The sequence below is a fragment of the Procambarus clarkii genome, chromosome 63 (assembly GCF_040958095.1).
Source record: "Procambarus clarkii isolate CNS0578487 chromosome 63, FALCON_Pclarkii_2.0, whole genome shotgun sequence".
NCBI lineage: Eukaryota > Metazoa > Arthropoda > Malacostraca > Decapoda > Cambaridae > Procambarus > Procambarus clarkii.
In genome coordinates, this window is record NC_091212.1 from 10,020,755 (window position 1) to 10,035,721 (window position 14,967).

The 14,967-nt window shown below is 41.4% G+C and overlaps 1 protein-coding gene across 2 annotated transcripts in view; it reads right to left on the bottom strand.

Moving 5' to 3' along the window:
• MED17 (mediator complex subunit 17) overlaps nucleotides 1–14,967 on the bottom strand; it is a 33,192-nt gene that overhangs the window by 17,449 nt on the left and 776 nt on the right. For both annotated transcript variants that reach the window (XM_045760768.2, XM_069308695.1), the window contains exons 2-3: nucleotides 13,244–13,411; nucleotides 10,299–10,440 (exon numbers count right to left, since the gene is read on the bottom strand). In XM_045760768.2, coding sequence (XP_045616724.1) covers nucleotides 10,299–10,440; nucleotides 13,244–13,411 — 310 coding nt within the window. The remainder of the gene's footprint in view (nucleotides 1–10,298; nucleotides 10,441–13,243; nucleotides 13,412–14,967) is intronic.

Genomic DNA, 14,967 nt, shown 5'->3' on the forward strand with positions numbered 1-14,967 from the left:
TGGAGGGCTGGGGGGGAACTTGGACCTCTGTCCCCTCTTTCACGTTAGTTTCAAGAAATTCAATTGTTTGTTTACATTATTTGGAGAGTTTGTTTGGCCTGTTTGAACCCAGTAATGGTCTGTTTTGGTTCGATTTCTGCATGCTTTCCTGGTGAGGTGGCAGAGTGCCATCTGCTCTCTGCACTTGTGAGGGGGTTTGGTTCTGGCTCTCCCCCATAGGCCAAATGTAACTTTGCAGTTGATGTGACCTAGTAATTGAGAGCCATCTCAGTGAAACAGCTTCAGGAAACCACCAGGGCTCATCTAGAAAAAAGGCATTTCATTACATTCAATGTTGAGTTTTTTGCATATTCCAAGCATGAAATACCAGTATTTGGACTCAGAATTTATGGTAACCCTAAAGTTGAGGCATCTCTTGGAAAAACTTTATATTTATAATACATTCAAATTCAAAAGTACTATTTACACATGTTTTACATGGCTTAATATATTGCCCCTAAAAATCACTGCCTACAGGATCCTCCTTTACTGAACAAGAAATGTAATGTTTTGGTGATGAACAAGAGGAAAAAGTTACAATTTGTTTTGTATTCTTAGGCAAAACAATGTATATTATGTCACAGGATTTCAAATGCTTACACAGTGGCTTGATAATGAATTAGTTAAAATATCTGAACAATAAACAACCCTTCTTTTGCCTATTTAACAATCATAAAATTATGAGGCACCAACTCTTTTAAATATTGAGGTGGCAACTGCCTATCTCAAGGTCACACATCATTCCTATCTATTTTGCATCTTTCTTTGAGTCTATCCACCCAACTTTCCTAGCATGCTAAATTTTATGGCAGTGAATCTTCCCCTGCAGCAGTTTGTTAAATCTCCCAGCATCTACAGCTGTTAGTTTGCTCACTCTTACCCTCCCCCCCCCCACTCCCATTCACTACCTACCAACCTTTCACCCATATTATTTTTCCTTCCATCCTTCCTTTTTTATGTCACCCAAATCCTTACCCATACTTGCCTTCCATCATCCCTCTCTCCTTAAACCCTATTCAATCCATCCCTAGCTCCCACCTCTCCTTTATATTTCTCAATATCTCTTACTTACATACTGTATTAGGATAAATCAAGTGTTTAATGTAATGAAATGTCCTTCTCAGGTGGGTCCCCAATAGTTCGTCAAAATTAACTCTAGTACCACTAGACCTTAGCCCAACACACCGTGCCTCCGAGAGCCATCTATTGTCTACGACTGGGAAAAATCCACCAGAAAGCATAGGCAGAACAAAACATTCATATGTTTGAAAGAATTCTCACCCCTTAAGCAAGCAATGCAAATTATTGAAGAAATAGCTTATTAATATAAAAATAAGAACTACCTTTCTTAATCTAATTATATGATCAATAAGAGATGAGATGACCATTCATGTGGAGTTCCTTAGTGAGGGATAGTATTTAAATTCATGTAAACAACTGTCCTGAAAACTGGATTTCTATTTTAAAATGCACCTCAATTTTGACCCTTTCATGAATAAAAAATCCCAGCGTTGAATGTAATGAAACACCATTTTCTGGGTGAGCCCCGGAGGCTCCCTGGAGCTTATCGGGCTAATGTGTTTTATATTAGACTGGGACATTAGCTATGGAGTTCAGACCTACCAGGGACCACGAGTCAGAACCTGGCCCCTTCAGAGAGGTTTCCGGAAGCAATGACTCTGGAAAACCCCCATGTGATTAGGGTTTTTCCTTATCTGCCATCGACCAGGGTTAGGCACCCAGAAAGGTAGGCATAACAAACAAACCTCACATGGTAAGAAACTAAAACAAAAAACAAAACAGAGAGGTAGAACTCCCAAGAATCCCAAGGAAACAAGCAAACGTCACAGTCTAATTCCGCGCAATCCTCCCCTTCGCAAGAGGGGTAGATGGGAGCCTCCCCCCCGGACCTCACTACGCCGGCTGCCTAGCACTCCAGTTCGGAAGCTAAGCTTCAACCAATGCAAAAAACTGACAACCAGTGGGAGGGAAGGTTGCCAGGGAGCCTCAGGGGCTCCACTGGTTTTCTGTGGGGAGCCCCTACGGCTCCCTGGAGCTACATACCCAAAGAGAAGGAAAATAGGGACTTACCCGGGAGGTGGCCGCCACAAATTCCTCAATGCAAAGTCGAGATAACTGGCTGCAACCTGCGACTCAAAGCAACACAATGACCCAGGAGCAGGCACGTTCACCAAATAACGGGCGGCCAGGACCCTGTTCGACCTCCAAAGTCCTCGTGCCAGAATATGAGCCCAAGACATGTTACCAAACACAGCAGCCAAAGCTGCAAACTTCCGAACGTCATGGGCACGAGGATAGACCACAGGATAGAATGCAACGCCTCTGACGGGAGAGACAAGGAAGCAGAGACATGACCCATCTTGACCAGCGGAACCCCGAACCCTGGCACGACCGCTCCAAGACGGCCGAGAACGACCGCCCCGGAGAACCAACAAGTCCGACATAGGACGACAACTAGACGAAGCCGCTTGCAGAAACTGCGAGACCACAGCCTCTGCAAACAGCAAAGGACAAAATGGAAACGAAAGCCTAAGAGCCAGGGCCCAGGCGGATTCCAAGGAGAGGATGAGCACAGCCTGAGGGCACATGAGGCGAGAAGCAAAAAACAGAGACACCGCCTCCTTCAGGATAGGCGCAAAGAGCTTCAACAGTGCAGACGACGCCCTAGCCGCCGAAGTCAGTGCCCCAGACGAAGGCCCGGCACTCAACACCTTCACATCCTTCTTAAATTAGGCAGAAGACGACTCGAGAAAGGAAACGAAATGTAAGACCGAAGCCAAATGCCCATGGGCACGCAAATCCTCCGCAACAAACAATGGCGAAAGAGAAGGAACCTGCACATGAAGCTGCAAAAGGCCAACATCCCGAAAAAAAGCACGGGAGCAAACAAGCACCCATTAAGGTGCTCAAACTTGCCCCCCCCCCCACCCCCCCCCAAGTAAACCTGCAGAACGGTAGAAGTTTCACGCCAATCAAGCGCACGGGTCCGACAGAACCCATGCCACGCCCCCAACGAAAAGAATAGGCAGTCTGCCAGCCAGGAAGACTCCGGAACCTCCAAACGCACCCAAAACGGGGAAGAATAACCGAACTCAAATGAGGACGGATCCATGACAGAGGCAGAAACTGGGTCTTGCAGGAGGTATGCAGCAAGAGCCTCCCGAACCTCTTTTGTGGAGATACGAGAAGGAGAAAACCTCCGGAAAGACGGGGCCGAGGTACCCAAAGGGGCCCGGAACCGAACCCAAATCATACTCATACAGGGAACGGGAGTAAGAAAACCCCCTCCCCCTGCAACAATAAACCCCTCGAGGAAGGCAAAAGCACCCAAGTGGGGTCAAAGGAGGCCCCAAGGCCCCCAGGTCGACTCCTTCCCAGCCCTGAGATCCCACACGTCGGTACCCGGGGCAGTGCTGTCCTCCAAACCCTCTATCTCTGAAAAAAAAAAGGCAGAGTCCAGGGTAAAGGCAGACAAGAAGGGGGCCTGCTGGTGGGACCCAGAAGCCTCTGCAGGAGGAACCGGCTCAAATGCCTCCGTCTCCGACCCGAATGGGGCAGCCCCTGAAGTCGCCCGAGTCTCATTACCAACTAAACCCTGTGCCGAATCCGAAACCCTTAGACGTTTGGAAGCTGGACACAGGGGAGAAGGTGCAGGATGAACAACAGGGGGTAAAGACCAGGGAGCGTGGACGGAACCAAACTCGAAGTAACTCTCTGAAGAGACCAGGTTCTGGCTCATGGTCCCTGGTAAGTCTGAACACCATAGCTAATGTCCCGTTCTAATATAAAACACATTAGCCCGATAAGCTCCAGGGAGCTGTAAGGACTCCCCACAGAAATGTGTGTGTTACCACACACTTTGGAAATGCGGTATTAAGAGGTTAAATGCCTGCTTAGAATAGTGAAAAACTAAAAAAAATTATTTATTCAATATTTCAGTGCATCTTTAGTTTTACTAATTTTATTTAGTACTGGGATTCAGGATATGATTTTTTTTTAGAGAATGAAGGACAACGATAAGAAAATCTAACAAATTATGTATATAATGCATTGGATTTGTTATCCGATCATGTGCATTAGTTCCTTAGTAAATTGTAAATGTCTACTTAAAAATCTATTTCATATTACAAATATGCTATCTCAACTATTAGTGATGTTTCATGTCTATTTACAACAAATATATTTACCATACACAGTGCAAACAGAACTCGCCCCATGTACAAAACAAAAGCAAATATTTCACAAAGAATTATCAACTTTGAAATTTCCCATTAAATACATACAATAGCTGATTTTGACAAAATAATGTGATATGCCAAGCTTGATGTTATATGAGATAATAGTGCACTGAGCCTTCTGTTCAAAGAATTTCTTGAAAACAGGTATGAAAAGATTAAGTGCTGGTAATGTCAAATGTATAAAATATTCAACTTAAATAATTAGAAATTGGCCATAACAAATGAAACTGAAAAAAAAATTTAACTGAAGAATGGGATTTTCAAACAAGCAGTTAATAATGCTTAACACCAATTTGAATATGAAAGATAATTTGTTCTTTTGCATTATCAGCGTGAAGACAGATCAATTATCTTAACAGGACTGAGATGGTTCAGGCACTTAAATCCTATTTATGTGGGTGTGACTCCAAACTTACCCCATTCTGAAAAAAGAAAAAGGAATCACAGTAACTGAAATAATAAATCGTGGCAGCAAACACAAACACAATTTACGACGACTTACCTGACTGTACTTTCTTAATGGCAAACACAATTTACTCTCATGGAATACTCACACTGCCTTCTCACAACACTCACATATTTAACATACAATAAATACAGCAAGGGGGGGGGGGGGGTAGAAATAGCCTAAGCTACTATATCCCTTTTAGATGTATTTTTTTCTTGTCTCAATAAACATACTTGAACTTGAACAAATACAGCAACATTGCTGAAACTTTTATAATTTGGCCGGAAATTTGAAACAAGATACTGCGTATTAAGATAATCTTTTGCCTTAAGACTCTGGAACCCAGCGACTGGTTATATACAATATAATCCGATACAGTTATATCCATGAGAGTATACTGTATCACCTTCTTGCACAGACCTACTAAATGTAACTACTGCAAAGAATTTGTATTAAAACAAGATAGATTAGTTTGCATATGTTGTTACTGAAAATGCAACCAAATTAGGCATTATACCACAATTGTAGATATGAGAAAAATCAATGTGGCATGCAAAATTACATGCTTGTAATATAACTCCAAATAAGCTGCCAATATTGAATGTTATTCAACCCATTACAACACTTGAACCATGAAAACATTACATCAAAATTGTCATTGAACTAAATACAAATTGTGAATGGTTAGTTTCCTTTCAAGTTTCAAAACAAGTACCCCCAGTTATATATCAGGATATAGAGTACTGTATTACACAATTGTTCATAACGGCAAAACAAAAAATCACTATTTTAAATAATTTTTAACTACAACTGACTACCACAAATTAAGAAATCTGACATACAGTACTTCCAGAAGTCTGACAGAGTACAACAAACTCACAAGAAAATGAAGCGCATGTTAGAAACAAATAATTATTTTAATTAAAATTATCTCCTCAAAACTAATTTGACTGATGTCAGTTCAAAAAATTTAATGATACTTACATAGTCAAAAAACCAGCATTGAATGTAATGAAACTCCATTTCCTGAGTGAGACCCGGAAGCTCCCCGGAGATAACCGGGCCAATATGAAAGTATTTAGACCCTGGCATCAGTCAATGCACATGGAGTTCTAGGCCTACCGGGGACCATGAGCTAGATCCTGGCTCCCTCAGAGGCACGAGAAGCAATGGCCTATAGAAACCCCCGTGTGTCCGCCATTGATCGGGTCAGGCATCCAAAAAGGTAAGCGCTCCAAAACATACCCCCTATTCTGGTTAAAATATTGCTTCCAAAAGCCGAACTAGTGGACAGAACTCCCCAAATGAAAACAAGCAAACAAGTATAACATCACCGCATCACCGTCTGTGCAGCTTCCCCCTCCTCAGGAGGGAAAAGGGGGAGCCCCAGACCCCCACACCAGCTACCCAAACCCCAGTTCTGAGGCTGGATGTCAAAATACGCAAAAAACCACTGACCAGAGAGAGGGAGGGTTGCCGGGGAAGCCTCCGGGTCTCACCCAGCAAATGGCATTTCATTACATTCAACACTGGTTTTCTGGGGGGAGCCCTGTCAGCTTCCCGGAGCTACTTACCCAAAGACAACACAAGAGGGACTAACCCAGGAGGCGGTCGCCAACCACTCCGCTACGCGAAGTTGAGACAACAGGCTGCAACCGCAAGACCTCTAAAAAACCAAGTGCCTGAAAGACAGCCCCAGACATGACACCAAAGATGTCAGCCAATGCAGCAACATACAAACATTGTGGGCACGAGGATAGACTGCAGGCTGTGGACCAAAGTGCCCTGGAGATGACCTGTAAGACTGAACCCTTGAACAGGGAATAAGGGGAAACCAGGTCAACCCAAAGTGCGTCCACATCCACTGAGGCAGTGGCCCACAGGTAACGGCGGAGAGCCGCAACTGGACACAACACATGATGCACCTCCGGCCTAACCAACCAAGCATCAATAACCCACGGACCCCTCTGGAAACCAGCCATCTCATTCTTCGCCAGAAAAGAAAGAGAGGGGTAGCAAATGAACAAAACGACCCCCAGGACCAAAGGAGTAGAAACATCTGTGCCGGAGAAGCTCCCCAACCTGACCCCCAGAGGCTAAAGCCAACAAAAACGAGGCTTTCAGAAAACAATCCCGGACTGAAGGGGCCACCACAAACTGGGTAGAGGAGAGAAATGAGAGGTCCACCTGGTCCAAAGACCAAGAAAGCTTAGGTGGTGCATAAGCAGGCCAGAGGTGAAAAAATGTATGAGAGCTTGCAGAATGGAGCGGAAGTGACATCCACCCTAAACGCAAGCTGGAGTGGCTTCGTCAATGCCGCATGATAAGAAGCAACAGCATTCGGCATAAGATGCCAGTCCTGAAAAAAGTCAAGTACAAAACAACCCTAACCGACACCGGATGAGACCCTATAAAGGGAAGGAAAATGGTGGAAAAACTGCCAGGAGACTTCATACTGTCGTTGAGAGGAAGACCGCAGGTGAGACACCATCAAAGGAGCCACCTGATCAGCATATAATTGGCGATACATCCACATCAAAAACTCCAGACACGAAGAGCTGAAGAGCAAGTCAAACCAATGAGGTACCTCAGCGGCCCGACCTGCTGAAAGAGGCGGAGTTGCAGAAAACTCTCGGGTTCGGACACCGAGAAAGCAGCACCTGAAACCAAAGTTGGGCTGGCCACCATGAGGCCAGGAGAATCACTCCCCCCTGATAGGATTTGAGCTGAGCAGGCACCCGAAGCAACAGCTGGACCGGGCGATAAAGGTAAAGAAACCCCCACCTCGACCAGTCCTGCTTGAAAAGCATCCACCGCGACGACCTCGCATTCGGGAAATGGCCCCCACGTACTAACAGAAGACGCCAGGACCACGCCGACGCGAGGTGGTCCACCTTCGGATGCCCGAACATTCGATAAAGTCACAGGAAGGAGGCAGCGTCGACCGCCACGCAGTGGAAAGAGGAATGAAGCGAGTCAGGATGCACACCCTGAATGTGAACGGCGCTGGGCTGCCACATTTCTATAATGCAGTGGGTGCGAGACTGATTGCACCACATAGTGGTGAGCAGTGAGGTCATCACATCCAAATGCATCTTCAAAATGTAAGGGGGAGCGAGGCTGATTGCACCAAAATGGTGGGAGTTGGGGTGCCACATCCCTATACCAGTTGTTGTTAAGACACAGCAACCACCATCAGTGGGGCTAAACACACCAATTTATACAAGATCTCTATATTCTGACTACACAAGTGCTTTAAATTAAAAGCCAATGAGGCCAAGTTGATTATAATAAAGTCAAGCCTCTATTACACAAGTTATTTTGTTATGCAAGGAATTTCAAAGCCCATCTATTTCTCTTCATACTAGTCAGGCCCCAGAAAGCAACATGTGTCAGTTAGTGTCTACTCTTAGAAAAAAGGTTATTGTGAAATCTAAAGAAACTGCTTTAAGTGAATTCTATAACCAGGTAATAAATTAACTCTTAAACTGCTCCCATCACCGTCAAGTGACTAGGGGCATATGCCACAATCATTTGTGAAAGACTAGATATGCCCTGTAATATTCAAATGTCCTAAAGATTCTATGTCAATATCATTCTATGTGGAGCACAATGAATTAGACACTAGAGATGTCTGGCAATCATTTAGCATATTGGAGAAAATTCTGAAAGCCTTAATTTCTTTCCTGGGTCTTGGAAAAATAATTGGCACCATGATGGGTGCATTGCCATCAAATTACTGATGCTCATGCTAGGAACCATTGATGTCATGCAAGATTTAAAGGACTTTTATGGACCTGGAAGATATTAGTGATGGAGATCTATAGTACTGTATTATAAATGTTAACTTGAAAATTATTGCATTATAATGTGTCATCAACATTTCTTCACCTTACTATGGCTACACTAAAAGAACCAGCATTGAATGTAATGAAACTCCATTTTCTGGGTAAGCCCTGGAGGCTTCCTGAAGCTATCCGAACTGGTATAGTGCTTTATTAGTTTGGGGTCATCAGTCACAGGAGTCCTTTGCCTACTGGGAACTACGAGCCAGAACCTGGTCCCCTCAGAGAAGCGCAGGGAGCAATGGCCTATAAGGACTTTACATATAAAGTATGTCATAATTGCCATCAACCAGGGAAGGACCCAGAAAGGTAAGTGAATCAAAACAGACCACTGTCTGGTTAACCTGTGTAATCTGTGTCCTAAAAGATCAAAATAACTTCCCTAGAAAGAAACCAAACAAGCAACACTTCATGCAATTAGCACTCCTGCTCAGTTAGTGCTGCCCCCAAACCCAAAGGGTGGTATACCACAGACACCCCATCAACGGGGCGGCCAGAAAGGAAAAACAAAACCCCAGAGGATACAAAACAAACGAGCTGGCAGTCAGAGAGAAACATCGACTGCCGCGTTGAATTAAAGCTGGCTGCGTCAGCCCCAGTGCGCCCCACCCAGCCAATAACACTTCCCTACCCGGAGCAAGACGGAAAGCCCAAGACCCTCAACATACCACAAGGGTGAAGACAACTTCAAGTGACAAAGTCCTGAAACGGGGAGTGATTCCCGAATGCCCCAGGGAAGATAACCTCGACACACAAGGGCAGTACTTACGGAGCACCTAGGGAAAGTCGCCCTAGGTGCATGCAGCTCCCGTACTCTAAGACACCTGGCCACCACACTACACACACAGCTGGAACAGCTACAGAGGGCAAAAATCCAGAACAGGAACTTGAGGCCAGAGGTGACCGATCCAACTGCCAGCACATCAGTTCAAGAACTGGGGTGGTGGGGAGTGCTAACTAGTGGGAGTGCTAGTTGCATGAAGTGTTGCTTGTTTGATTTCTTTCTAGGGGAGTTATTTTGATCTTTTAGGACACAGATTGCACAGGTTAACAAGACAGTGGTCTGTTTTGATTTACTTACCTTTCTGGGTCCTTCCCTGGTTGATGGCAATTATGACATACTTTAAATGTAAAGTGCTCATAGGCCATTGCTTCCTGTGCCTCTCTAAGGGGGACCAGGTTCTGGCTCGTGGTCCTTGGTAGGCAAAGGACTCCTGTGACTGATGACCCCAAACTAATAAAGCACAATACCAGTTTGGATAGCTTCAGGGAGCCGACAGGGTTCCCCACAGAAAAAATATTTTTGGATTTTACCCGACATCAAAAACAATGTTTTACGATACAGGTAAGAAAAATAATTATGTGCACAAGGAAACTGACCTAATTTAGGGTGCGCAGTTAGAGGGCTATGAGGCCCTTAGCTAAACTTCCAAACAATTTCAGATTACTACACCTAAATTACTAAAAATCAGTATTACATCTTACCTTAATATTGTGATTCTCATAAATACTGAGACTATCTTTCAGAACTGAAACTGCGGTACTTCATCTTATTACAGTATTATAGTATAGTATTACAAAATGCATTATTTTTAGAACTGCATTCTCCTGAAGGTTTTCATGACAAAAAATAATGCATGTTACTGTACCTAGAAACTTACTGTTAAAAATGAAAGCATTTCTTATCAGATATATCAGAAGGCTTACCTTTTTAAGAGACAGGAATTGTATGTAACTTTTCTGTTCTGGAGCTTCAGCCTGTACAGGGTCCAGTACCATATACTGTGGAGGCTTCTGTTTCACTATTACCAGTAAGTCATGCAAAACAGACATCTCTGTTAAAGCTTGTCTGCAAAAAGAAAAAAAGTTTAAACATATAGAGTACTCTATTATTAGTATATTTTGGTAGCAGTCTTTCTTGTAAACTCATGTTGTTGAATATGACCGAAAAGGTAAGATTAATAATTCTAACGCAAATTTTCTCATTTTTTTTTATGTTTTTCTTCACTGTTGAGGGTAATTGAAATAACTCTCCAAAACTCATTTTTATTTTTGGTCTTACACCTAGAAGCATTTCGTAAGGGCTTCTTACATTCTCAAAGACTTGTTTTCACTTTACACTACACTTATTATACACTTGATACACTATGTATGATATATTTAACCCACATCTTGCTTTTATGTTTGTGTTGGGTGAGGTGGGTACATAAGAATGAAAGTAACTGCAGAGGGCCTATTGGCCCATACGAGGTCTTGAAGTGGGTAGAATGTAGTTATGAGTTAATTGGCTGTTGATTGCTGGTGTTGACTTTTTGATGTGTAGTGCCTCGCTGATGTCGAGCCTCCTGCTAGCGCTGTATCTATCGATGATTTCTGTGTTGTTTGTTAAGATTTCTCTGGTGATGGTCTGGTTGTGAGAAAAGATTATATGTTCCTTGATGGAGCCCTGTTGTTTATGCACTGTTAATCACCTGGAAAGAGACATTGTTGTCCTGCCTATATACTAAGTTCTTTGGGGGCTTACAATCCCCAAGTGGGCATTTGAAGGCATAGATGACGTTAGTTTTCTTCAAGGTGTTCTGTTTGGTGTCTGGGGAGTTTTTTATGGGTAGGTTGGCCGTTTTGTTGGTTTTATATGCTTCTAAGCATAAGACCAAAAATAAAAATAAATTTTGGAGAATTGATATTTCAATTACCCTCAACAGTGAAGAAAAACATAAGAAATATTGAGAAAATTTGTGTTAGAATTATTAATCTCACCTTTTTGGTCATATTCAACATTATAAGTACTCTATTATATACAGTACATCAATTAATATTTCTTAAAAATCTCCCTGTTTCAGTTCAAAACCAAGAGATCTGCATCCTGATTTTTTGTGTGTGATTACGTATACAGTACTGTACAATAACAGATTGTATTGTAATCAACTAAGAGAAAAACACACACACACACATTGTGCGAGGAGCGTATGTATTGCTTTCCAACTTCAAACTCGCTTTTAATTACGTGAATGGTGAAATACTGAAGAAACTGTTCATGACATTTGTGAGACCAAAACTGGAATATGCAGCAGTTGTATGGAGCACATATCTAAAAAGAAGAACATCAATAAACTGAAAAAGGTGCAAAGGCATGCTACAAAATGGCTTCCGGAACTGAAAAACAATTGTTACGAGAAGAGATTAGAGGCGTTAAACATGGCAAAGCTAAAAGATATAAGAAAAAGAGGTGATATGATCACTTACAAAATAATAACAGGAATCGACCAAATTGACAAAGAGGAATTCCTGACACCAGCAACCTCAAGAACAAGAGGTCACAGATTCAAGCTAAGGAAACAGAGGTGCCAAAAAATATTAAAAAGTTTTCTTTTGCAAACAGTGGTAGATGGTTGGACCAAGTCAAGTCAGAAGGTGGTGGAGGCCAAAACCATCAGTAGGTTCAAAGCATTATGCAACAAAGAGTACTGGGAAGACGGAACACCACGAGTGTAGCTCTCATCCTGTAACTACACTTAGGTAATGACACACACACACACAGGCTTACTGTCTCTGACAAAATAAATGATTATTATTATTACACAGAGAGTAATCACATTATCGTGACTGCATCAATGAGAAAATCCGTAGAAGCTGTGATGAGGGTTCGAACCTATGCGATGTGTGTGGGAACACCCACCACATAGGTTCGAACCCTCATCATGGCTCCTACGGATTTTATTATTATTATTATTATTATTATTATTACTGTATTATTATTAATTATTATTATACTTTTTCCTCTGATATGACAACCTCTTACCTCCTGGCTTTTTCCTAGTGTATTCCTTCTTTCACAAGGTACTCAAAATATCCTGGTGAGGGGTGCCAATAGTAGGAAGATGCAGGGTTTAAAAAGAGACTAATCAATTTTGAGGATTTTTTGCAATGACCAATCTGTCACGTTTGTGGGCAAAATTGAAGTATTGGAAGAAAAGCATAAACCAGTAAGCAGGTGAGTTTAAAAGCAAGAATTGCTGGTCAAGATTTATGGAGTTAGTTCTGGAAAAATTAAATGCAGAAGGGTAAACTAACTGCAAAAAAGTCCAAATAGAAGAAATCAATATTAGTTAGGGTAAGGAATTTGAGTAAAATTAGTAACTATAAGTGAACAAATTAAATAACTGAGGAGTTGGAAATTGAACTTGAAATAAAATTCAGTTATACAAAAGTAACCAAGGACATGGAGGCTCAAGATCAGGTTATGAAAGATTCTAGAGAATGTGAACTTAAGCATTAGAGATAAGGTGGGACAGGAAATTTCAAGCTGCCCCAAATATCTACAAAGTACAATGGAAAGAAATCTAATAAATTTTGGTAATCAGGAATAAAACATAATATCAAGGATTTAGAGAGACAAGTAGGAAAGAATAATGATTGATAAAATTTCAATACAGTATACTGTACATATTGAGAGCTAAATTGCAGGGGACATTTAACTGACTTCAGGAGAATTAGAAAATATAAGAAAGAGAAATGCTGATCTTTACTAATTTTTTTTTTGTAGAACAAAGCAAACCTTACAGAATTGCTATCATAGGTGAATGAGGCCATCCATGCAATTGTTTAGGAGGTGTATGTCGAGAGTAATAACATTTCAATATGCAACTCACCTTATCTTATTTCTAACATCTTCAAGGGGCCAATGAGGTTGTTGAAAAGGTTGTTTTTCCTCCTCTTCCTCCTCCTCTTTTTTTTCTTCAGTTGTTACATCTTCCCCATCAGTTGCAAAGTCAATCTTTCTTGCTAACTGAGTGAGGTTCTCCGACATAGTCGGAGGTCTGTTGGTGAAGAAATAAAAAAGGCAGGTGAAGAAATAAAAAAAGGCACGTAGAAGTATAAGCACAATTTTTAGGTAAACATGAAAAATTTGGCTATTAGGAGGTCATAATTATAATTTTGTCTATTTCTAAACTATTTTTATTTCCATTAGATAGCCTAGGCTTTTAGCTACATACTTTAACTTCATTTGAAAGAAATTTATCAATTCTTCAGTATTTTTTGACCAAGTTGCATTGAATACCCAAAATAAATCTGGCAATAATGGCACATTGTCAACTAGTATTTTTTTCTATTAAACCTAAAACATAATCAGATTAATTATAAGTCAAAAGAAAGTATATACAGTATAAGGTAAGTTCAATAATTAAAATGGATATTGTTGAGGATTTGTAATGCTGCATTTTTGGTGGGAAATTCAAACCTCAAAACCAATTTTTTTGTTTTATTAGTCCTGTATTTTAATATTGTTAAAGGACTGTGACAAAATTTTGGAAGAGTACACAACTCGGCAGGCTTTACAATACTGATAGTGCACATTTTGATAAATTTTTTTTTAAACGAGGTACTGTAGGCCCACTGTAGGTACTGTAGGGTAAGTGGGCCCACAAATTAAAAATGAAAAGCCTAAAATAAAAAAAAAATACTGTATGAGTTCGCTTATCCGGATTCCACTAACCGGATACAGTAGTTAGGTTATCTGGCCAAAATCGCATATGGATAATTTTCTGGCAAAACTTCATAATATCCGGATAGTAATCCGGATAACCTGAGATTTGGCCGGATAGCGCAGACTGGCACAGAATGAAAGTCTAGATAATTTTCTGGCAAAACTTTGCCATATCCGGACAGAAATCCAGATAACTGGAAGCAAGGTTAGGTAAATTTTCAAGCAATGCACATTTCAGGATTTACGGTAATAAACAAGAACACAAACTACAACACGGTAAGCTGAACTTTCTCTTTTAAATTACATATTTTATTTATAGTGTGTGTGTGGAAATTCATATTATGTTGGTTGTGGTAAAAAAAAATTGCAAATAATGTATGGTAATTTTCTGAATTTTCCTGTAAGAATTCTGCTTATCTGGTGAGGGCTCCTTCCCATATAGTCCGGATGAGTGAGCTTAGACAGTACAGTAACTAGCACAGGTAGAACACAAACAAAGGTACACAAGTAATTACAAGTAATTACAAGTAATACACAAGTAATTAGGTAATTACACTTAGGTAATTACAAGTGGAAACCGAGTACCAAAACGAGCCGTAAGAGACATTAGAATTTTTTTTCAGTGTCACGGTAGTTAACAAATGGAATGCATTAGGCAGTGATATGGTGGAGGCTGACTCCATACACAGTGTCAAATGTAGATATGATAAGAGCCCAATAGGCTCAGGAATCTGTACACCAGTTGACAGTTGAGAGGCAGTAGTATTAACAATTAGAAAATGAGCTTTGTTGAATTGCCTGTGTATCACATAACCATACCCTAATAGACTGAGGTACAATAATTAAGTATTGCCCACTTGCTACAGTGAAAGTGGCCCCAACACAAGG